The 25,159-nt window shown below is 45.3% G+C and overlaps 1 protein-coding gene across 1 annotated transcript in view; it reads right to left on the minus strand.

The window, feature by feature from the left end:
- The window catches only part of LOC120927109 (phospholipid-transporting ATPase IC-like), a 163,881-nt gene that overhangs the window by 44,301 nt on the left and 94,421 nt on the right, over nt 1-25,159 (minus strand). Inside the window, exons 12-19 of the mRNA XM_040337549.1 lie at nt 24,047-24,243; nt 20,734-20,942; nt 18,080-18,123; nt 14,476-14,632; nt 10,581-10,772; nt 6,333-6,445; nt 4,026-4,190; nt 3,273-3,384 (exon numbers count right to left, since the gene is read on the minus strand). Coding sequence (XP_040193483.1) covers nt 3,273-3,384; nt 4,026-4,190; nt 6,333-6,445; nt 10,581-10,772; nt 14,476-14,632; nt 18,080-18,123; nt 20,734-20,942; nt 24,047-24,243 — 1,189 coding nt within the window. The remainder of the gene's footprint in view (nt 1-3,272; nt 3,385-4,025; nt 4,191-6,332; nt 6,446-10,580; nt 10,773-14,475; nt 14,633-18,079; nt 18,124-20,733; nt 20,943-24,046; nt 24,244-25,159) is intronic.

A 25,159-nucleotide genomic window follows, 5' to 3' on the forward strand; every position in this document is an offset into this window, starting at 1 on the left:
TGGGATGAATTCCAGCAGATCAAATATTTGCTGACATGCCAAACAAATCCATCTGCTGGAATCCATCCCAACGGATGGATCCGCTGGTCTGTATAGACTCACCGGATCCATCCGTCCGAAGGGATCCCCCGCATGCGTCGTAATGATTCGACGCATGCATGGAATTTCTTATATGACAGCGTCGCGCACGTCGCCGCGTCATAATCGCGGCGACGGCGCGACATGTCATCGCCAGAGGATTTCGGCGCGGATTTCAATGCGATGGTGAGTACACTCCATCGCATTAAAATCTGCTAAAATCCTCGAGAGGATTTATCCGCGGAAACGGTCCGCTGGACCGTATCTGCGGATAAATCCTCCCGTGTGTATGGGGCCTAAGTTTGGGATTTCCACTTTAATATGGGCCTGAGGTATCTCTCATGTGTTTTTCTACATTTATAGCCCACTTTGACCAGGTCCCTGGGGGTTGGTCTTACTTTTTGGCGGCCCCGGGGAGGCTCTCTGGAGCTGTACCGCTAGTATCAAACTTTTCCATTGGGTTTCTCCTTTTTTTTTTTTTCAGTATGGCCGGCTTGGGCATTTGCGGTTCTGCTGTCCTAGGTCGCCCAAATAGAGTGATGGTGGCCGGGGAAGAGCGTGGTCTGCAGCTGGGGAGCTGGCTGTTGTCTTGGAGCCATTCTTGACCACTTAAAATTTTTACATACTCCTTTTTTTTTTCTCTCTACTGGGGTCTGGGGACATGTACGGCGCCCATATCGGGCTGCCGGTGCGCTCCCTTATCCCTTGGGACCCACAGGGATGATTCTAGTCATGCTCACTATTGTTAATCCATGTTGGTTGTTATGGCTTGCCACAGCAGTTATCCTTTAGGCAATTGTTGTTAGTGCCTGACTTCACAATTACTAGTTGCATGCCCCCTGGGGGCCTTCCCTGAGCTCCCAGTGGGACTTAGAGGGGTCATGGCCAATTATAATTTTTTTTGCTTAGCCTAGAACCTAGTTTTTTTTCGCGTTTCATTAAGCGTTTATTTCTTATCCATTTCTATCCTATGGTTAAATAGGCCGAAGGGGTCCGGTGGACCACTGCGCCCCCATAGTGTCGGCACTTGTCTGGGACTATGGTCTTAGACAACCACCAACCTTTTGGTGGGCCCTCGGACCCACGATTGGTTGCACTAACATTCTGTTTGAATGTGATTTACCAATATTTTCTCTGCTTTACTGTGCTCACCTTTCTTTCTTTTTTCTGCTACTCGCCCTTTCCTTCCCCTCAACCTCCCTTCCCTTCATTCTCCTTTGAGTCCGTGGGGGCTGCATCCAGGGCCACAGGTAAGCCTGTAATTGGTTTTCCACCATGACATTACACTGGTTGTCTTTACAGTTTCAAGGTATGAACTCGCCGCAAAAAAGGGTGAAAATATTTAAGTATTTAAAACGGCAACATATAGACGTAGCATGCCTACAGGAAACAAATTTTTCCTCTACCTCTAACCCTAGATACGTTAACGCCCAGTATCCTCAGGTGTTTTTAGCTACCGGCCCTACCAAACAAAGGGGAGTCCTGATAGCCTTTCATAAATCCGTCCATTTCAATTGTGTTAAGCAGATAGCTGACCCAGAGGGCAGATACCTTCTGCTTGTGGGCACTATTCAGGATGCGGAAGTAACCATAATGACTTACTATGCTCCTAATTCTAACCCAGGACCTTTTCTATCACATGTCTGCTCTCTTTTAACGCTCCACCAAAAAGGGACCCTGCTTTTAGCAGGGGACTCAAATGTAGCCCTGAATCCTGTGCTGGATAAATAGACCCAAATGAACCTTATGGTGTCCACTTTCACCTCTCCTATTAATTCTGGCTATGGAACCACTGGCAGAGGCAATCCGTTCACATCCAGATATAAAAGGTAACGCGGTTGCGGACTCTGACCATAGGACCATAGGATTTCTTTGTTCGCAGACGATATCCTATTGACATTAACATCACCAAGAATCTCATTGTCTAACCTGTTTTCCCTTTTGGAGTCCTTTGCGTCTCTTTCAGGTCTACAGGTTAATCCTACCAAATCAAAAGCGATGTCCGTGAATCTTTCCCCTTTAGAATTGACCTCCTTGAAAGCGAATTTCCCATTTCAATGGCTCCCCTTGCTGCCTTATCTGGGTATACGCCTCACCCCTACATATGATGGTCTATACCAGGCTAATTTCCCTCCTCTCTTTCGGAAGCTTACTGACATATTATCCTCTTGGTCCCACCTTCCGTTATCCTGGTTTGGTAGAATTTCTGCAGTTCGTATGACTTACCTCCCTAAATTGTTATATTTTTTTCGAGTGCTGCCTGTCCCGATTGCCTCCCACATATTACGAATTCACCAACGCAAGCTTTTGAAATTTATCTGGGGTCCTACCCGACCCCGTGTCAATAAGCGTACACTGTATGCTCGTCGGATAAATGGGGGTTTCTCGGTCCCCAATCTTCAGGCCTACTACTCAGCAGCAAATATAGCTCCATTATCCCACCTTCATGACACGCATGTAAACCCATCTTTTGAACTTCTCTGCCCAGAGTGCCAATTAGCTCAGCACCTTTTTAACACCACTAAGTTAACCATTGCGAGGGCATGGAAAACCCCTGTACTTAGCTTTGAGGCAGTTAAAAAACGCATTAATGACATAATGATCAACTAGAAACTCTCATCTTTCACCTCTGACACCCATGACAAATTTCTTAGGGTATGGCAACCATGGATAGCAAATAACCAACCCTCTAGGTTCAATACTCAACTTCTCTGGATGCACCCCTCCACCTGATGGACTCTTCTCTCCCTTCTTCCCTCCCTCCTTCTTTCGTCTCTTCATTCTCTTGTAGATCCCCTCCCCCTATGCCTGGTAGTCTACCTTTTCTTTTCCTTGACCTGTGTACTTTTTTCTGTGACTCCTGATTTCATGGAGTCAACTTAGTGATGATGGTTACAGTGATGCTGGATGCCTAGAACTAGGAGATCACATACATTTATCTTTCTCTGTTCTGCATGATCATCCTATAGTTAATTTCTGCAGAGTTCTTTGCCCTCTAAATAGTGTAGGCTGGGACATTTTTTTATTCTATTGCATTATTGTATTAATGTATATTGTACCATGTATATAGTACCCGTCATCGGGATTTTCCCCTTCATCATATGTTTGATGTATCCATCACGCTATTGCACTAATCTGTTGTGCTCACTTTTCTATCAATAAAATATTTGTAAAAGAAAAATGTAACAGTTTACCTTTCTTGTCTCCGGTTAGAACCCAGATCTTTATGTCTGCTTTTGCCAAAGTGTAGATAGTCTCTGGCACTCCGTCCTGTAACTTGTCTTCGATTGCTGTGGCTCCCAGTAACTAAAAGGTCAAATAAAAAGTACATTTAAAATGAAAAACCCAGCATGTTCCCCATTTAAACCAATACTAAATTAAAGAAATAGTCTGAGGTCTTGCTTTGATGGTCAACGTGTTTCTCTTTCCTGTAGCATCCGACCATACTTGACAAAGTTGTCAACTAACCATGTTTGGACCCAAAATTGTCCACCAAGGTCACATGCTACTGGGTCAATGCTTCCGAGCATGCGTCGACTTGATTCTGAGCATGCGTGGGTTTTTCTCCATCGGAGTTCCACACAGACGACCAGAATTTCCAAAAGGATTTTTTTCCATCAGAAAAAAATAAAACATGTCCTATTTCTAAACTCTGACGGAAAAAAGTCCGATGGGGCTCACACATGGTTGGAATATCCGATGAAAAAATTCTGTCTGACCTTTTTCATCAGAAATTCCGATCGTGTATAAGGCATAAGTCTTTTGACTAAAATGCCATTTGACTAAAATAGTATTAATTTAGTCGACTAAAATGTTTTAGTCGTTTTAGTTGAAGAAATTAACACTGATGTGCAGTAAATGTTGAATATGAATGGTTGGTGGTTTGTGCAGGCAACAGATTATATATTTATTATTAATAATTGTGTACAAAGGATTGTGTCACATACCACAAGATCAGTTTCAATCTCTTCATATACTTTATCCAAAGCTTCTTCACGATCGTTGATTGCCACACTGGCTGCCTTATACCTTTTGCTCCATATGTCAAACTCTTCCTGGCTGATGTCCTTGTAGCACAGGCACAGGGTCCTAAGAGTCTCATTGGCAAACACCTGATGAGGAACACAGTGAATTCTTGAAGCTGAAGGTTAATGTGCTTATATTTTGCCATCCCTAGTTTCCCCCTTTCCACACTCATCCACATTACATTTTTGCAACAGTCTAAAATCTACATAGGACAGTGGTGGTCAACCTTCTTGACATAGGGGCCTTAAAATACCCAAGGGCTACAAATACACTATTTAAAATCCTTTTTTTATCCTTAGTGGTATTAGGATAGCTCACTGGATCCACATTCTATATTCCCGACTATGGAGTACAAACTGCATTTGTTGTGCAATCAGTGGCGGTTCGTCCATAGAGGGCGCTGGAGCGCCGCCCCCTCTGGCTCTCACCGCCGGTGAGTCTAATAACATAGATTTATGCATTGCACGAATCTATGTCATTGTCGCCGCTGCCGCTGTTCTATTCAGATGGCCGGACATGAGGCGCCGACCATCTGAATATCGGCAGCTGGTTGGCTGTACGGAAGTTCCTATCAGAGCCAGCTCGGGTCCCCGGAAGCTTATCCTCGAAACGCACGGGGGGTGCGTTCCTTGGATAAGACTGACAGGCGTCTCAGTCAATCAGGTTGGCCGGTTCTGGCTACCGGTAACCTGATTGGCTGAAGCGTCATCGAGGGCGGGTGAAGAAATCCCGGGCGGGGGAGGGGCATTTTACAGGGCACATCGGCAACGAAGGGCACAGTGACATTAATGGGCACAGTGGCGACAATAGGCACAGTGGGGACAATGGGGACAATTGGCACAGCGGCATGAATGGGCACAGTGGCGACAATTAAAGGGCACAGTGACATCAATGGGCACAGTGGCGACAATAGGCACAGTGGGGACAATAGGCACAGTGGGGACAATGGGGACAATTGGCACAGCGGCATGAATGGGCACAGTGGCGACAATTAAAGGACACAGTGACATCAATGGGCACAGTGGCGACAATTAAAGGGCACAGTGGTGACAATTGGCACAGTGGCGACAATCGATGGCACAGTGGCTGTGTTTGATGGCATGGCACAGTGGCTGCGTTTGATGGCATGGCACAGTGGTGACAATTGATGGCACAGTGGCTGCGTTTGATGTCATGGCACAGTGGCTGCGTTTAATGGCATGGCACAGTGTTGCGAATTGATGGCACAGTGGCTGCGTTTGATGGCATAGTGACTGCATTTGATGGCATGGAACAGTGGTGCGAATTGATGGCACAGTGGCTGCGTTTGATGGCATGGCATAGTGACTGAATTTGATGGCATGGAACAGTGGTGACAATTTATGGCACAGTGGCTTTGTTTGATGGCATGGCATAGTGACTGCATTTGATGGCATGGCACAGTGGTGCGAATTGATGGCACAGTGGCTGCGTTTGATGGCATGGAACAGTGGTGACAATTGATGGCACAGTGGCTGCGTTTGATGGCATGGCACAGTGGTGGTGACAATTGATGGCACAGTGGCTGCATTTGATGGGCACAGTGAGGCTGGAATTTTTTTTTTCATTTGCGCCCTCCCAAAAATTTTGAGCACCAGCCGCCACTGTGTGCAATATCCTTGTTACTTTACAACTGACACTCATTATTTTTCTTATGGTGCTTCACTGTCCAATCACAGGCTTGGGGCAGGGAAATGACTAAGCATACCCATCAGACCTTGCTTCAAATTACACTCATGTTTAGAGTGTAACACAGCCCCCAAACCACCTAAACCTCTTCTTCCCCCCTTACAGAATCTAGGGGACCTTTTCACCACTGGCTGTCACATTTGAATTTCGGCATGGCTGTGCATGGCTCCACCTGCTACCAGAGTAGTACTTAGGGTACTACAAGTGCAGTGATGTCACAACACTAATCTATTCATACTTCCTGCTCTTCCAGCACTAAAACTAAAGGTTCATACCTCGATACTTGAGCTGGAGGAAGATTCTGCAGGAGCAAGAGTATCGCACCCTAGAGCCCCTGATCCACTGATCACGATTGCAATGCTTTGCAGGCTCAAATGCAAAAAGTAATACATTTAAATCTTTGTTTGTTTTCAATATAGGTGCATTTTTTTATTTATATTTGCTTAAGGGACCCAAAGGCAAAAGAGAATTGTGCCGAATAAAAATGCCCCACAAATGTCACTGTAATGTTATACACTCACATCTAACGCCTCCTGAGTCGGCCCCTCAATTGAGTTGTTCGAATGCAGCCGAGCATATATGATGGTGTCAGCACCTTTACAGTAAAGTCTTATCTTCCCATCTGGAAACCGTACTGCAAAAAACAGAGACAAAGTGCTTGTTTTTAAATCTGCAACACCCCTTCCATTAAACAGTAAACTTACACAAAGGCAGTGGCTCTCAACTCTTGTCTTCAGGACCCACTAATGCCCTGTACACACGATCAGGCTTTAGCCAGACCAAACTCACATCGGAATTCCGACAGAGGAAAAGAGAACACGTTCTCTATGTAATCTCCAATGGAATTCATAGGAATGTTCGATGGAATTTCTCCGATGGGGCATACATACGGTCGGAATTTCTGATGGAAAAAGTCAGTCGGAAATTCCGATCGTGTGTACAAGGCCTGACAGGCCAGATTTTAAGTATTAAAGTATTACCTTGAGGAGATGCAGACTAGAATACTGCAATCACTGAGCAGCAAATTATATCACCTGTGATGTATTTCAGTTATCTTGCAAACCTGGCCTGTTAGGCTGGATTCACACCTATGCAGTTTTATGGGTAGATTCAGGTAGGGGCGCGCTAATTTGCGGCGGCGTAGCCTAGCGTGTTTACACTCGGCCGCCTTAAGTAAGAGAGGCAAGTACATGATTCACAAAGTACTTGCCTCCTTACTTAGGGCGGCGTAGTGTAAATGCGGCGGGCGTAAGGGCGCCTAATTCAAATGGGTTAGAGGGGGGCGTGTTTAATGGTAATGAGGCTTGACCTCACGTTTTTTGGCTACTGCGCATGTGCTGGGCGCCTACATTTCCCATTGCGCATTGCGGCTAAGTACGCCATACGGGCCTATTGATTTCGACATGGACGTAAACGACGTAACTCCCGATTCACGGACGACTTACACAAACGACGTAAAAAATTCGAACCTCGTGGCGGGAACGGCGGCCATACTTTAACATTGTTATTCCACCTAATAGGTGGAATAACTTTAGGCCGCCTAAGGCCTTACGGAAACGGCGTAAATCGACTGCAGCGGCCGGGCGTACGTTCGTGAATCGACGTACAAACTCATTTACATATTCTACGCCGACCGCAATGGAAGCGCCATCTAGCGGCCATCCGAAAAATTGCAATCTAAGATAGGACGGCGCAAGCCGTCGTATCTTAGATATGTTTAAGCGTATCTCTGTTTGAGCATACACTTAAACATAAGTCGGCGTAGATTCTGAGTTAGGTCGACTTATCTAGTGATAAGTCGGCCTAACTCTACCTGAATCTACCTATTAGTGCTTTTTGCATTTTGCAGATTTGCACTACAGAACGTGTTCCATAGGAAACCATGGTAAATGGACTGTAGTACAAATCTGCAAAATGCAAAAAGCACCCATTTACCCATTGTAAATGGGTGCCAAAACCACAACATTTTTCAGCATTCAAACATATTTATTTTTTTTACTGATATGAACAGAGCACATTGCTTTCAATGGGCCTGTACACACAGGCATGCAAATATCAGTAAACTAACACCGCATTAAAAAAAAAAAATACAAAAATCTGCATTACTGGTCAGTATTTTACATGCCTACATGTGAGTGTGCACATCAGTTACACCTCCTCCTTGAATAGTAGATTTTGTAATTTGTTTTTGCGGGTATACACATTGTAATATGGAGAGCCCAAGATCACCAACTAGCTGCTTGTAAAAATAACAGTATTTATTAGACTCACAAAACAAACAAAAACAGCTTTCTTCTGCAAAAATAAAGCACAGTGTACAATCATAGTAACATCAAATTTCCGCTAATATACAGGGCCGGACTGGCCTACCGGGATACCGGGACATTTCCCGATAGGCTGCCTGCCCTGGGGCCGCTTTGATGTGAGCTGTGGCTGCAGCACTCCCCTCCCTCCCACCTCTTGTGTACATGTCACACACAGCGGAAGACCGTGTGAAATGATCGGCCACACTATGACAAAAGTACCGCCCTCCCCCTAGACCAGCTTGTGTGATAGTTGCAGTCATAGGCGTGCGCACAGGGTGTGCCAGGTGTGCCTGGGCACACCCTAATGACCCTGTGCTGGGCAGATTCCCCCTGCTACTTGGCTGCAGAGAAAGCTGAACTGGGGAATCTCTGTCTTCAGTCCCTTTCTCTGTCTCAAAAGCAAGACATCAGGGGTCTGTTTAGACCCCTGATATTTCACCTAGGCCCCCATTGGGCTCCAGAAAAAAATTAAAATAAAAAATAAAATAATATTGTAAAAAAAATTATAAAATTGTAAAAAAGTAATAATAAAAAAAAATTAAAAATAAACTGACACCAGTTTCTGCCCTTTCCACATCATCCACTGCTCTACCTAGACTGTCCATTGCCCTATTGCTTTTGGGTGCACACCCTAATGCAATAGGCTGTGCACACCTATGATTGCAGTGTTCTGTCTATCGCACAAGCTGGTCTAGGAGGAGGGCGGGACTTTTGTCACTGTGTGTAATCCAGGCACTGACTGGTGAGGTTGCATGGACAGGCACAGTCAGTGTAGTGAGGCTGCAATGATGGGCACGGTGAGGCTGCAATGATGGGCATGGTGAGGCTGCAATGATGGGCATGGTGAGGCTGCAATTATGGGCACGGTGAGGCTGCATTGATGGGCACGATGAGGCTGCAATGATGGGCACGGTGAGGCTGCAATGATGGGCACGGTGAGGCTGCATTGATGGGCACAGTGAGGCTGCATTGATGGGCACAGTGAGGCTGCATGGACGGGCACATAATCTCCCTAGGCCTATGTGCTTTCATATCTGTCTTATCTATACATAATACACTCTTCAATTGTGCTTTAAAATGCATGGTTTTCCCTTTTATGAACAAGAAAATAATGATGTTGGGCTGATATAATAATGCTATGGGGCTGGTATGAAATTATTTTAAGGGCTGGTTTTTATTCCTAATATACCAGTCCCACACTTGGTTTTGAGGTTCCCATCTGCTTCTGTAGGGTTCAATATTGAGTTGGCCCAGCCTTTGCAGCCATAACAGCTTAAACTCTTCTGGGAAGGCTGTCTACAAGGTTTAGGAGTGCGTCTATGGGAATGTTTGACCATTCTTCCATAAGCGCATTTGTGAGGTCAGGCTCACAGTCTCCTCTCTAATTCTTCCCAAAGGTGTTCTAGTTCCTCCACCCCAAACTCGCTCATCCTTGCGGAGACTGAATCCAACATCAGTGCCAGACCTCACAAATGTGCTTCTGGAAGAATGGTCAATCATTCCCATAGACACCTTGTGGACGGCCTTCCCAGAGGAGTTGAAGCTGTGATAGCTGCAAAGGGTGGGCCAACTCAATATTGAACCTTACGGAATAAGTCTGGGATGCCATTAAATTTCATGTGCCTGTAAAGGCAGGCGCCCCAATACTTTTGACAATATAGTGTATTTCCCATCCAGGACCCATCCCTGTACACCACACATGTGCCTCGTCTCGTGGTATTGTGAATACTATACGGATTGTACTCCTGTTTTTTGTGCAGGAACTTTCTGCCAGGAAGATTCACCGTTCATACCTCAGTATTATATGCAAAGATCTTAAAACATGATTTATATGCTATACCGTGCCTGTACAAGGCTTTATAGTACACAGCCTTTTCTGAGTACAGGAACAAGCAGAATAGGGATACCTGAGATACCAACAATAGAAAAATGAGAACTTAGAGACTACACAGAGCTGGGAACTCTCTCCCCACCCCCCTTGTGACATTGGCCTGAGAGGCCAATCACGAAGCAGCAGCGCTGTCATGTGAAGGGAAGGGTAGTGAGTCACATGCTCTTCCATACCCAGAAGTACAAGTAGCTCTCTTTGCTCCCTTTAGACAAACAGAGAGCAGTGAAGCAAAAGGGAAGGGAAGCATGTGCAGCTGGGGAGTGGCAGCAGTTCATGACCAAAGCACAGGTTGACTGTAAATTGCCCTGTGTGCATAAACGGAGTTCTCGAGCACCTTTTCTATTCCAATGCTCCATCAGCATGATGTGTCAATGGACGGAATGGGGGGGAAGAAGCCTATCACAAGTACAGGTCTTCTAATGTGCCTAAATAATTGTTCCCATCAAAATCAGTTAAGCAATGGTTGAGCAAATTACACACGATCACATAATCCAGCTGAATCGGGTGACTGACACCTTCTTATAGGTAGTTTTATTATGCAAATATGGTCAGTGGTGGGGTTACACTCTTACCTATCACAGACATGCGTTTTCTATCACTGTTAAAGTCCAGGATGGCCAGACGTTCATATGTGACCTCTTTCCCCAGCTCGCTAATGGTGATGGTACTCTGAGTTCTCGATAGAAACACAAATCCAAAGTTCCTGGCTGCTGTCACCAGCGCTCCTTCATCCGGTGATGCCGCTTCATAGCACAACTCTCCATCTAAAAATACATGGAAAATATAATTAATCCCATATTACACGATACATGAAATTGAAATATTAGGGACCAGAATACTAAAAATATGTTATGCAATATGAGAGAGCTGTTCTTTCTTGTCAAACTTGATATTTTAGCTGTGATGTCAATATAGAGATCACAGTGTACTTACCTAGAATATGGGCCAGATTCTCAAAAGCGATACCACGGTGTATCTCCAGATACACTGTCGTATCTCTGTTTCTGAGCCCGGGTATCTATGCGAGTGATTCTTAGAATCATTTACGCATAGATACGGCGTAGATCCGACTGGCGTAAGTCACTTACACCGTCGGAACTTAGATGTAATTCCACGCTGGCCGCTAGATGGCGTTTACGACGATTTCTCATTTGTCTATGCAAATGAGCCTGATACACCGATTCCCGAACGTTTTTGCGCAGCCTCGTCGTCGTTTCCGTAAGCGGAAACTTACCCCTGCTATATGAGGGGTAAGTTTACGAAGGTCCGTCGTATGCCATGTTATGTATGGCGTCGGGACAGCGTCGTCTTTTTCCGTAGTTTACGTCGTTTTACTAAGTCGTTCGCGAATATGGCTTGACGTAAATGACGCTCACAATGGCTTCATTGACGTTTTCCGTTGTGAGCTGGAGCATGCGCACTGGGCTATTTTTACGGCAGGCGCATGCGCAGTTCGATCGGCACGGGGGCGCGCTTAATTTAAATACAAGCCGCCCCCTTTGAATTATGCGGGGATACGCCGGGCCATTTACACCACCCTGCCGCAAATTACGGAGCAAGTGCTTTGAGAATACGGCACTTGCTCCACTAAGTTGCGGCGGCGTAGTGTAAATAGCTTACGCTACGCTACGCCAGAATCTATGAGAATCTGGCCCTATGTGTTTTCTAATATGTGTAAAATGGGTCACACTCCTTTGGTCTGTTAATTCAGCATTTCAACACCTTATCCCAGGTTCCTGTTTCTGCAGGCCAGGGATTCCGGACTCTGCCATCAAAATTCTGTTTGCAGTCTAATTATTTAAAGCCCTATTTAGTGATATTAAATAATATCCCTATTCTCCAAAATAACCCATACACATCTACTGCATTTAAATGGGATATGTACTGTGGTTTTTAACATCCCCTGTTATAAGTGCTGTGCCAGGGTATTCACCATTGGAAGTTTTTTTGTTGGTTATACTTGAAATGGAAAAAATGGTGTGATGCCCCCTGCCCTAGTCCATTGTATGGATTTTAAGGGGGAAATGATGTCAGAAGAGGGCGGGGTCATCCGAATACATCACCAGGCGGCCCGCCCTTGCCTATATAACAGCTGTCAAAGCCAAAAGACAGCAGTCGCCGGGAAGCCTCCCATTAAGGCGGATCTTTTTTTCAATTTTTCGGGTCCGTTGGGTGGCGCGCTTGAAGATGGATGGACATCGCGGGACACTTTTCTTTTTGTTTTTTTAATAAAGGAGTTGTCAAAAACTGTCTGTTGTGGTTTTTAATTAGACACTTTTTTTGGTGAATGGGTAGGGGTACAATGTACCGATACCCATTCACATGGGGGGCGGGATCTGGGGGCCCCCTTGCTAAAGGAGGTTTCCAGATTCAGATAAGCCCCCCGCCCGCAGACCCCGACAACCACCAGTCAGGGAAGAGGCCCTTGTCCCCATCAACATGGGGACAAGGTGCTTTGGGGACAATGAGAATATTTGCCAGCACACCATGGAACAACGTAAATAGCATCCAAACTGATGATTTATTGCATGATCACAGCACAAGGAGAGTGAAACATTTCAGAGCCACGCAGGACCCCTTCGTCAGGCATGTGGCACCCCAAAGCACCCTCCCATGTTAAGGGCAAGTGGCCTGGTATGGTTCAGGAGGGGGGGGGGCGCTCGCTCGTCCCCTCCCTTTCCTAGCCTGCCAGGCATGCATGCTCGGATAAGGGTCTGGTATGGATTTTTTTAATTTTGGAGTGGAGTTCCCGTTAAAATCTATGCCAGACCCAAAGGGCCTAGTGTGGATTTTGGGGGTACCCCGCGCTGTTTTTTTTTTACATTTTGCCATGGAGTTCCCCTTAACCACTTCAATACAGGGCACATTGACCCCTTCCTGCCCAGTCTAATTTTCATCTTTCAGTGCTCCTCTCACATGACGAGCCGGCCGGCTCGACAACTATTTGAGACGCTAATATACTACAGCATAACTGTAAGTGCAATACTGCTTTTAATTAACAAATTGATTTAAGAGTATCACACTATGGAAGCCTTTCTGTCCGTTTATGAGAAATGATCGAATACCATACATTGAGGATATTCTGATTAAAATTTCTGGGGACATCTTGCTATCCAATCATAGAGACCCAGGGCTGGGGAATAAGCCACAGGCGTTTGTGAACTCTGTAACAAGAGATCCTAGCAAGCTGGTAAGCAGCAGTAATTTTATTGGTGGCGGACCTTTCCTATACCCTTTTCACAACTTCTTGGGTGTTGCGGTCTCAAGTCACTGTGGAATATTTGGTTGTGGAATCATTGTTTGAATCTTCATTCATTTTTGAACTTTATATTTTGTGGACTATTCTCTCAGCAAATTACTGGAGTCACTTGAACTTTTAAAGGGATTTTTGAATTTTTGATATTCTGATACATATTTGGTTTGAGATCTATTTTGGACCTATCATCCGATCACATAGAGAATTCAAGTCTTTCAGGGCCTGATGCATATTTATTTCATTTTATTTCAATTTATTTACGTATTTCAGCACAGCTTATTATTTTCCATATTTTTTTACCATAGCCAAGATCTCTTGTGGCACCTTATTGGTTTTCCCATTGGGTGTCTTGGACCCCTTCCACTACTCCCGTGTCAGACACTAAGCAGCAGTCACCATTTGGAGGTGCTATGTTTTACCAAGTTACAAGCTGGTTTGTAAGTCCCTTATTAGAACAGAGTGGTGGCACCCCCCCCCCCCTTTCTAGGGAGTGCTTCAATGTAATTTATGTATTTGTTTTTTTAGTATAGGGTTCTGTTGTTGAAGGCATCTTCTCCTGAAGAAGTGAAAGTATTCATGAAACACTTTGAGTTACAAGAAGATGCATTCCTCTCATATTGCAATCTTCTTGGTTATGTAAAGCCTGTACTTGAAAATATACCAGCTTGATGTACAATATATATTGTTATGTGTAACCCATTGGCTTGATTTTCCAAACATTTTTTATGTGTACTTTATACATTTATGTATCCAATTCCTGTTGAAATTGATATTTTATGACTTTTGTATTATGCCTCATTTAAAGTCCCATGGGCATTCGAATATTGGTTGTGGAAGTGCCAACCACAGGTGCCCGAAGATGTCTACCTTGAAGTGTGCAAGTAAAGCTTTAAAACTATTTGGACTTGTGTGTTTTTTACTGCTGTTGGCCTATCCTTAGAACTGTTATATGGTTTTGCTGAGAAGTATGTGGGATGAGAGATTTGGGCAAGATAAAGTACCTGTGCTTGTGAATGTGCACTATTCAACTCCCTTTAGAAGCAGGGACTCACACTAATGTAAGAAGAGCAGGAGGCCTGTTGGTGTTAAACAAAAAGACAATGCCCATGTTATGTGGCCTGGCCTACACTTATATCTATAGATAAATCTTTATTGAGCTTTAAAATACGTTTTAGTTTAAATCAGCTGACCCATAAACAAGAAGCACATACCTTCTGTCTTATCCACCATCACTGTGTGACACAAAGCAAGCAACTTAAAGAATTCCCGTACATATGGGTCACTTCCTGACCGGACTTGGTCAACTAAGTTCTTGTCATTGTAAGTAAAGCTGGGATCAGCCAGAGGATTCCAACTGAAGTCCACTTGCTGAAAATAATACACATCAGAAAACATGAGTTTGTCCACAACAGCGGTCATAGGCCAACTCTTACACCAAGTAGATTGTTTCTAAAGTCGCCACTGAGGTTTGATTACAATGACTGCAATTTGAACGCATCCATTGGATCAACAATACAATTATTGAATTCTACATATTGGGGTTGACTTACTGAAGGCAAATAGGCTGTTCACTTTGCAAGGATTTTTTTTATTTATTTTTTAGTGTATGTGCAAGGAAGATAAAAAAAATGTTTTTATTGCACATAACTGGATGATGGCTGTCAGCAGAGCTTTATCTCATTCACTAAGATAAGGTAACATTCCTTTGCAAAGTGAACAACGTATCTGTCTTTAGTATATCAACCCCATACAGTGTGAATTCTTTTCTTTTTCTTTTTTTTTCTTTAATTCGGCATAAAAGGCACAATTGTGTTCTGCGGTACTGTATAATTAAAGGCTAAACATGAAGAATGAAATCATTACAATACAGCAGTGAAATGCAACTAGGGACAAATGACAAGAGGGCAATGCCTGCAGGTGCCTGAATTAATAATAGTATATGGGGGGAGTGATACAGAGAGCTATGGCACATGAGTGATCCTATCTGCATGGAGTCTGAATGTTCTGCTTCCATTGGTTTGCTCTGGGTACTTGGTCTTGACCCACCCTCCAAAGACATACTAGTAGAATAATTGACTCTTGTCCAAATAGGCCCTAGTGTGTGTAAAATAGGAACCTTTGGGCCAGATCCACAGCCAGACGGCGCAACTTAACTTTTCCCATTTAAGTTACACCGCCGCAAATTTCCCAAGTTAGTGCCCGATCCACAAAGCACTTACCTGGAAATTTGCAGCGGTGTAACTTAAATCCGTCCGGCGCAAGGCGTGCCCAATCTAATGGGGCGAGTCCCATTTAAATTAGGCGCGCTCCCGCGCCGGACGTACTGCGCATGCTCCGTTGGGTAAATTACCCGACGTCATTTGCTTAGTCATTAACGTAAATGGCGTCCAGCGCCATTCACGGACGTCTTACGCAAACGACGTTGAGGTTTAAATTTCGACGCGGGAACGACGGCCATACTTACCATGGCTTAGTCAAATAGGACTCAGCCCTAGTTTTACGTGACGTAACTCGACGGAAACGACGTAGATTTAGATCGACGGCCCGTTCGGGACGTTCGGGGATCGCCGTAAGTCTTCATTTGCATATTCTACGCCGGCCGCAATGGCCTCGCCACCTAGCGGCCGGCCTATAATTGCATCCTTAAGATCCGACAGTGTAATTCAATTACACATGTCGGATCTTAGGGCTAGCTATGCGTAACTGATTCTAAGAATCAGTCGCATAGTTAGAAACAGAGATACGACGGCGTATCAGTAGATACGCCGTCGTATCTCGTTTGAGGATCTGGCCCTCAGATAGTAAGCTCCTTGAGGGCAGGGACTGATGTGAATGTACAGTATGTAAATTGATGAGCAAATTGTTGGTGCTAAATTGCTAAAAAAAGAGGTGCGAGAGAACACACATCACTTTACACATCTCTTCACACAACAAAATGGATCAGGTGCCAATGTAAACAAGAACCAGACCATTGGCATCTGGTGTACCATCCAGTAGCATTGCAGCCAGCGAGAGTTCAGTGGTTAAAGCCCCTTTACATATCATCTCCATCATTAGGGCAGGAGCCGTTATCCCAGGCTACAAGGCTGAAGCCATCTCTGCGGGTAGGATCTGTGGTTATTATTCATGCACCACTATCCAGCTTCGTGTACAGATAAATAAATTCATGCCAACCTTTTTATTTGAGCCCATTTCTTTTATCCTTTGTATCGATTAGTTGTTTAATGAGTGTGCAACCCAACATGACCTATTGAGGTCCCTTTATTGACTGTGACATTGGATGCATGCTTCATCCAGTGGGTGAATTACATATAACACAGTTTCAAGTGCTTACAAGGGAATAAAGGCTGTGCTTTTATTTTAAAGGTGCATACTCTTTCGCACCAGAACCTTCGAACGGACCGACCGTTCGCGCGAACATTTAGAACCCCATTGACGTCTATGGGACTCGAACGTTCAAATTCAAAAGTGCTCATTTTAAAGGCTAATATGCAAGTTATTGTCGTAAAACAACTTTGAGAACCCGGGTCTTGCCCCAGGGAACATGTATTAATGGAAAAAAAGTTTTAAAAATTATCGTTTTTTCTGGAGCAGTGATTTTATAGATGCTTAAATAAAAAAAAATGAAAAATTCCTTTAAATATCGTACCTGCTGGGTGTCTATATTATGCCTGTGAAGTAGCACGTGTTTAGAACTGTCCCTGCACAAAATGAGATTACTATAAGAAAAAAGTAATTTAAAACTGCTTGTGGCTTTAATGTAATGTCTGGTCCCTGCAATATGGATGAAAATCATTGAGAAAAATAGCACAGACACAGACAGTACACACACCACGTAGCTTTAGGTTCACACAGCAGAGGACATGGGCAGTACACGGGCAGTACACACTACGTAGCTTTAGGTGCAATCTGCAGAGGACATGGGCAGTACACACCAAGTAGCTTTAGGTGCAAACTGCAGAGGACAAAGGCAGTACACACACTACTTAGCTTTAGGTGCAAACTGCAGAGGACACGGGCAGTACAAACCAAGTAGCTTTAGGTGCAAACTACAGAGGACAAAGGCAGTACACACACCACGTAGCTTTATGGTGCACACTGTAGAGGACACAGGCAATACACCACGTGAGAATACTGCACCTAGCACAATCACCTGCCTGCCAGTAAATTAGGAAGAGCTGATCTAGCTAAACTATACAGTGTATAAATATATATACAACACCTGGGATGCATATATATCCTCTACACACTGTAACTTTAACTGACTAGCCTGCCTGCCTGCTCTATCTACCTACTAAAAATGACACTCTCTCTGTCTCTCTGTCTTCTCTCTTTTAACCACCGCAACACACTACACAAGGCCGACCTGCAGGCGGCCTTTTATAGTGTGGGGCGTGTACTAAACCCCCTGAGCCATAATTGGCCAAAGCCACCCTGGCTTTGGCCAATTATGGCTCTCCGTTTTTTGCAAGCTGTGATTGGCCAAGCATGCGGGTCATAGTGCATGCTTGGCCAATCATCAGCCAGCAATGCACTGTGATGCCGCAGTGAATTATGAGCTGTGAAACGTAACTCGATTTTGGCGCGAACGGCCCAAAACGTTCGTAATTCGACGAACGATCGAACATACGATGTTCGAGTCGAACATGAGTTCGACTCGAATACGAAGCTCATCCCTAACATCAATTCTCAGAGGTGCTCAGAGACTTATATAAGGAAATAACTCAGAGTTCGTCAACCCATCAAGATTATGACCCCACCTCCTCCTATCAATAACCAGCCAAAAAAAGTTGTTAAGGATTCTTGCCTACTCACCGCGCTGCCACCTACTAGTTTTCCAGTTGCTGGTTTTGGTTCACCTGCAGGAAAAAAAAAATACAAATAAACATTTAATGCATTAAAGTATAACTAAAGCCAACACTTTTTTCAGTTTCGGATACAGGAGAGGGAATAGAACACCTGTCAGGTTTTTTAATTGGTATTTGTAATCAGGTTATTTAGAAGTCAATGGGAATTCAAATGCAGCTGAAAGCAACTCAACTCAGTTCAGGACATCAGAGGGAAATCAGAAGCAATTCAGAAGGAAGTTAGAAAGAAGTTAAAAGGAAGTTACAAGGAGTTTAGAAGAAATCAGAAGGAATGCATCTCAAACTCTTCTGAAATGCAAACAGAAAGCTCCAGAGACCAGTCAGCTTTTGCTCAACTACAATATCAGCACAATAACTGGATCATCAGACATCCAAAATTGCTTATTTTATTTCCGAACATATTGGAAAATCCATTTGTGAGCTGGAACTTATTATTTACTCCTTTATGGAGAAGATCAAAGGATCCGAATGATGTGTGTGTTGCTGTAAAGCAGGGGTGGCCAACCAGTGGCCCGCGGAGCCCTCTGATGTGGCCCGCGACCTCCTGCTCTGGAATAGCGGGTTGGCAAGCCCAGATCGCAGGTTGCCATACCACAGCATCAGTGTTGTGAATGAAGCTGGTGGTAGAGGAAGAAAACGGCTGCGGACCAGAGCCCCATAAGCTGATGTTTCCTCTACAGCGCCGGCTTTGCCACAGAAGGAGTCTATGGCAAAGTTCAGCTAACCCGCAGGATAGACACAGGTGCACTACGCTGCACCCGCAGCGTGGGCAAACCGCAGCACATCAGTTGAAAGCAGTCTTAGGCCCTTTTCACATGATCAGCCCGACCAAATGGGACCCTCAATTCACCTCTACAGAGCGACAGATGTCCATTTACGCTCGCCTACCTCCAATCCAAAAAACAGAAGGGAATTTGTCCCCTTCCATCTGGGCAGATCGGAGGGCCCATAGAGTAGCCGTGACCTGTCATCCGCATGCCCTCGCTCACTGTGTCCACGACTGGTTACCAAGTTGCTTAAGTGGCCCTCGCTATTCAAAAGGTTGGGCACCCCTGCTGTAAAGGTTACCTAAGAACCACAGAGGGTCTAGGTGCTTCCATATATGGCTCTTCGACAGTCGATCACAGTGAGTTAACTGGCCAGCTTATGTATCTCTAAGCTTGCCAAGCAACTCGCTGAGAATGACTGTCAAGGAGGTTCTTCTCACCTATCCAAGAGCTACTGATGGGCCCTTGGGGGAAGGGTTTACTCCTTGGGTGAACGACAATGTGTAATATCTAGAATATTACTGAACTAAAATATTTATAGAATATAATTTCATTTATCATAGGTACTGACTTTCCTAAAGGAATATGATCAGCCCCAAAACAAGAAATGCAACTCTGCCATCCCTTGGGTACTAATGTAAGTATCTCACCAAAGATAAAACTCCTTGTGTAGTAAACCTGAGAACATGCTGGAGATACTACATTCGCTATTAGTAAACACGAATACTGGCACATTTCTGAAAACATATCTATTGCACAGCCCTTTGGACACATTGAAGGACATACTTGAGGCCCCTATATTTATTGGGATGAATTTAATGTTTAGCCAGGTGTTCGTGCTCAACACCACAAATTACTAATGTAAAAAACAGTCTGACCATATAGTGTGTATATACACTATATTACCCAAAGTATTGGGACGTCTGCCTTTACACGCACATGAACTTTAATTGGCATCCCAGTCTTAGTCCGTAGGGTTCAATAGTGAGTTGGCCGCAACTTTGCAGCTATAACAGCTTCAAATCTTCTGCAAAGGCTGTCCACAAGGTTTAGGAGTGTGTTTATGGGAATGTTTGACCATTCTTCCAGAAGAGCATTTGTGAGGTCAAGCACTGATGTGCCTTGGCTCACAGTCTCCACTCTAAATCACCCCAAAGGTGTTATATTGGGTTGAGGTTAGGACTCTGTGCAGGCCAGTCCCCACAAACTCGCTCATATATGTCTTTATGAACCTTGCTTTGTGCACTGGTCTAAATCATTTGGTGGAGGGGGGATTATGGCGTGGGGTTGTTTTTCAGGGGATGGACTTGGCCCCATAGTTCCAGTGAAGGGAACTCTTAAGACGTCAACATACCAAGACATTTTGTACAATTTCATGCTCACAACTTTGTGGGAACAGTTTGGGGACAGCCCCTTCCAGTTCCAACATGACTGCACACCAGTGCACAAAGCAAGGTCCATAAAGACATGGATGAGCGAATCCTGACTTTAACCTGATAGAACACCTTTGGGATGAATTAGAGCGGAGACTGCAAGCCAGGGCTTCTCGTCCACATCAGTGCCTGACCTCACAAATGTGCTTTTGGAAGAATGGGGACAGCCTTCCCAGAAGAGTTGAAGCTGTTATAGCTGCAAAGGGTGGGCCAACTCAATATTGAACCCTACGGACTAAAACTGGGAGGCCATTAAAGTTCATGTGCGTGTAAAGGCAGGTCCCAATACTTTTGGTAATATAGTGTATATATAAACAGGTATATTTACAATATACTGTATATAGTATATATTTTTTCTTTTTCCTAGGTAATATTTTTTTAATGCTGTATGCCATTCTTACCATAAGTCTTTGCATTAATGGAACACTTTTTAAACGTCATGATGTTCTGTGTCAGTGTGCCAGTCTTGTCGGTGAAGATGTACTCAATCTGCCCTAGCTGTTCGTTTAGCGATGTTGTCCTGGCTTTGGCGGCTGTGTCTTTCTTTGGGTAGTACATTTGTAAATCCTGGTTAATAAAGATACTTTGTCCCAGTCGAATCATTTCAATACTGCACAATAGAAACCAGAAATAACTCATCAGAAAAAAATTAGAACAACATTTTCATTGGGCTGATGTCCATCATGTGACTTTACGCACTGTAGTGCATTTTTTTTTGCGTGCACTTAACCCGCAGGTAATAATAGAAGTCAAGTCCGGGTATCCCACAGTTGTTCTGCAGTGCACCTGCGGATCAGTTTGAAAGCAGCCCAGTAACCACTGCAGAACAGATATGCTCATAGATACACTTTCAGTTTAGTATTAAACACTATCTTCAATTCAGGTATCACCACCTTTTGCTGTCCCAGGCAGAGTTCATTTAATATCACTCCGCCTATGACAGGAGTTGGCGCTTTATAGGAAGCATTGGCTTATGTGGCGCTGCAGCCACTTGCTTCACAACACTGATGCTCTGGGATGGTGGGTCGACAACCCACAAACTGTGCTTGCCAACCTGCCATCCCAGAGCAGGAGGTCGCAGGCCACATAAGAGGGCTCCACGGGCCACTGGTTGGGCACCCCTGATGTAGGCTGTGCCTTCTTGCACTAGAATGGAATAAAGAATGTTGCAGGGGGCATGTCTATCAGCATTGTCACTAGCCCATGGGTCATCAGTCAGTAGGCGGCCAGTGTCTGGGAGGGGAAGTACGTGAGACACAATGTGCAATTGGATTTGGTATTTGTGTAGTTATACCTTAAATGTTTGATAATTTAAAATATTAAAAAAACACAACACCATGAATAAAAAAATGTAAATTAATAAAAAAATAAAATTAAAAAACTATTACCTACCCTTTAATCAAGTCCTTCAAATAAGTAGATATTTGTATACTGAAAAATTACTGTAATTATTAGACGTTGTTCCCATTTAACATATTTTTGTTCTGTTTTGCTGGTGTCAGTGTTCTCCATCTCAGTGCTGGTGTCAGTGTTCTCCATCTCAGTGCTGGTGTCAGTGTTCTCCATCTCAGTGCTGGTGTCAGTGTTCTCCATCTCAGTGCTGGTGTCAGTGTTCTCCATCTCACTGCTGTTGTCAGTGTTCTCCATCTCAGTACTGGTGTCAGTGCTCTCTATCTATGTGCTGGTGTCAGTGCTCTCTATCTATGTGCTGGTGTCAGTGCTCTCTATCTCTGTGCTCTCTATCTCAGTGCTGGTGTCAGTGCTCTCTATCTCTGTGCTCTCTATCTCAGTGCTGGTGTCTGTGCTCTCTATCTCAGTGCTGGTGTCAGTGCTCTCTATCTCTGTGCTGGTGTCAGTGCTCTCTATCTAAGGGCTAGAGTCAGTGCTCTCTATCTCTGTGCTGGTGTCAGTGCTCTCTATCTCTGTGCTGGTGTCAGTTCTCTCTATCTCTGTGCTGGTGTCAGTGCTCTCTATCTCTGTGCTGGTGTCAGTGCTCTCTATCTCAGTGCTGATGTCAGTGCTCTCTATCTCAGTGCTGGTGTCAGTGCTCTCTATCTCAGTGCTGGTGTCAGTGCTCTATATCTCAGTACTGGTGTCAGTGCTCTATATCTCTGTGCTGGTGTCAGTGCTCTCTATCTCTGTGCTGGTGTCAGTGCTCTCTATCTCAGTGCTGGTGTCAGTGCTCTCTATCTCGGTGCTGGTGTCAGTGCTCTCTATCTCAGTGCTGGTGTCAGTGCTCTCTATCTCAGTGCTGGTGTCAGTGCTCTATATCTCAGTACTGGTGTCAGTGCTCTCTATCTCTGTGCTGGTGTCAGTGCTCTCTATCTCTGTGCTGGTGTCAGTGCTCTCTATCTCAGTGCTGGTGTCAGTGCTCTCTATCTCAGTGCTGGTGTCAGTGCTCTCTATCTCAGTGCTGGTGTCAGTGCTCTATATCTCTGTGCTGGTGTCAGTGCTCTCTATCTCTGTGCTGGTGTCAGTGCTCTATATCTCAGTACTGGTGTCAGTGCTCTCTATCTCTGTGCTGGTGTCAGTGCTCTCTATCTCTGTGCTGGTGTCAGTGCTCTCTATCTCTGTGCTGGTGTCAGTGCTCTCTATCTCAGTGCTGGTGTCAGTGCTCTCTATCTAAGGCCCCATACACACGGGCGGATAATCCGCTGAAAACAGTCCGCCGGACCGTTTTCAGCGGACATGTCCGCCCGGAGATTTCTGTTTGATGGTTGTACACACCATCAGACAGAAATCTGCGCGTAAACAATACGCGGGGCGTGGCCGCGCCCTCGCGGCGACGATGACGGGGCGACGATGACGGGGCGACGTGGGCGGCCCTGGAAGTTCAAAGCTTCCACGCATGCGGCGAATCAGTACGACGCATGCAAGGGATGGCGGTCGGTCGGACGTGTCCGGTGAGTCTGTACAGACGACCGAACACGTCCGACGGACAGGTTTCCAGCGGATAGATTTCTTAGCATGCTAAGAAATTTTTATCTGCTTGAAAAACGGTCGGCTGGACAAATGTCCGCCGAAAAATGTCCGCTAGGCCGTGCACACGACCGGATTTGTCTGCTGGAACTGATCTGCGGATAAATCCCAGCTGACAGATCCGGTCGTGTGTACGGGACAGGTCAATCAGCAGGCAGTGCCAGTGCAGGATGCAAAGCACCCGGCCCACCATGGCTGAGGATCAGCACTGGACTGGGCTGGGACCTCCCGACCCTGCAGTGGAGCCCTGCATAGGTAGGGGTAAGGGCAAGGCGGAGGGAGGGGTCAGGGGCTGTCAATCACAGGTTGGCACACTGGGACACTGGCACAGGGCTGAGCTGCCCTGACCGTGGCACTGAAAACCAGGAGGAAGGGAGTGGGGGGGGATGGGCAGGGGTGGATATAAAGGCCAGTGGTTGTGGCTGAGGGATGCTGGAGGAGCAGTGCTGGGGGGCTTGGCTCTCTCTCATGCAGGTGGTCACTGGCTGCAGAAAGGGGTTGTTAATTAGGCAAATTAGGCAGTCGGGGGCCCCAGGGAGTGCGAGGCCTTAGGCGACTAATTTGCCTAATTTGAGAACCGCCTCTGATGATAGTGCTCATTCAAGTGGCTTCTACGACCACAAGCTCCTGTACTTGGAGAAGTAAAACTGTTTACATTGCATAGACTAATCAGCGTGATGCCAGAATGCCTGGACAGGTCATACATGTTTGACATTGAAGGATTGCAGATATTACCTTACATAGAGAGATATTGGCACCATGGTGTTCAGAACAATGATATATCCCCAAAAGATTAGGAATCCTCTGTAAGATGGAGGGTACTCATATCCATCATAAAGGTACCAAGATGTAGTTCCGGTGTTTAAATCATTTTCCCACACTGATTGCCCAATGGCAAGACCAGCTGATGCCAAGACCAACATTGCAAATATCTAGAAGACAGAAGGAGAAGTTTAACCACTTAAGCCCCGGACCATTATGTAGCTTAAAGACCAGGCCACTTTTTGCGATTCGGCACTGCGTCGCTTTAACTGACAATTGCGCGGTCGTGCGACGTGGCTCCCAAACAAAATTGGCGTCCTTTTTTCCCCACAAATAGAGCTTTCTTTTGGTGGTATTTGATCACCTTTGCGGTTTTTATTTTTTGCACTATAAACAAAATGTTCATCCGCTGACACCCGCAATCTCATAGGGACCAATGTATGTCCCTTTTTCATCCGCAAACGGATGGATGAAAAAGCAGACATATGGTCCGCAGGTGTGAAAGGGGCCTAACTGTTTTCAGGTATGTGTTTATTAGTTGTTTGGATTATTACATTTTTTGTTAAAAATTGTTTAACCACTTGAGATCCGCGCTATGGTCGAAAGACGTCCACAGCGCGGCTCTCAAGTGCCGGGTGGACGTCCCTGGTCGCCCTGTTGTTGTTGTTCCCTGTGCGCGCCACTGGGGGCGCGCAGCGGGGAAACAACGTGCCCGGCGCATCGTTCGGGAGCCGATGCGAGTGCCTGGCGGCCGCGATGTCCGCCAATCACACGCGATCGTCGGTTACACAGCAGAGACGTGGAGCTCTGTGTGTAAACACAGAGCTCCACGTGCTGTGAGGGAGAGAGGAGACCGATCTGTGTCCCTTTACATAGGGACACAGCATCGGTCACCTCCCCCAGTCAGTCCCCTCCCCCCACACAGTAAGAACACAATGAGGGAATACATTTAACCCCTTCCTCACCCCCTAGTGTTAACCCCTTCCCTGCCAGTCACATTTATACAGTAATTAGTGCATTTTTATAGCACTGATCGCTGTATAAATGTGAATGGTCCCAAAATTGTGTCAAAAGTGTCTAATACGT

Source organism: Rana temporaria, chromosome 1 (genome assembly GCF_905171775.1).
Source record: "Rana temporaria chromosome 1, aRanTem1.1, whole genome shotgun sequence".
Lineage (NCBI taxonomy): Eukaryota > Metazoa > Chordata > Amphibia > Anura > Ranidae > Rana > Rana temporaria.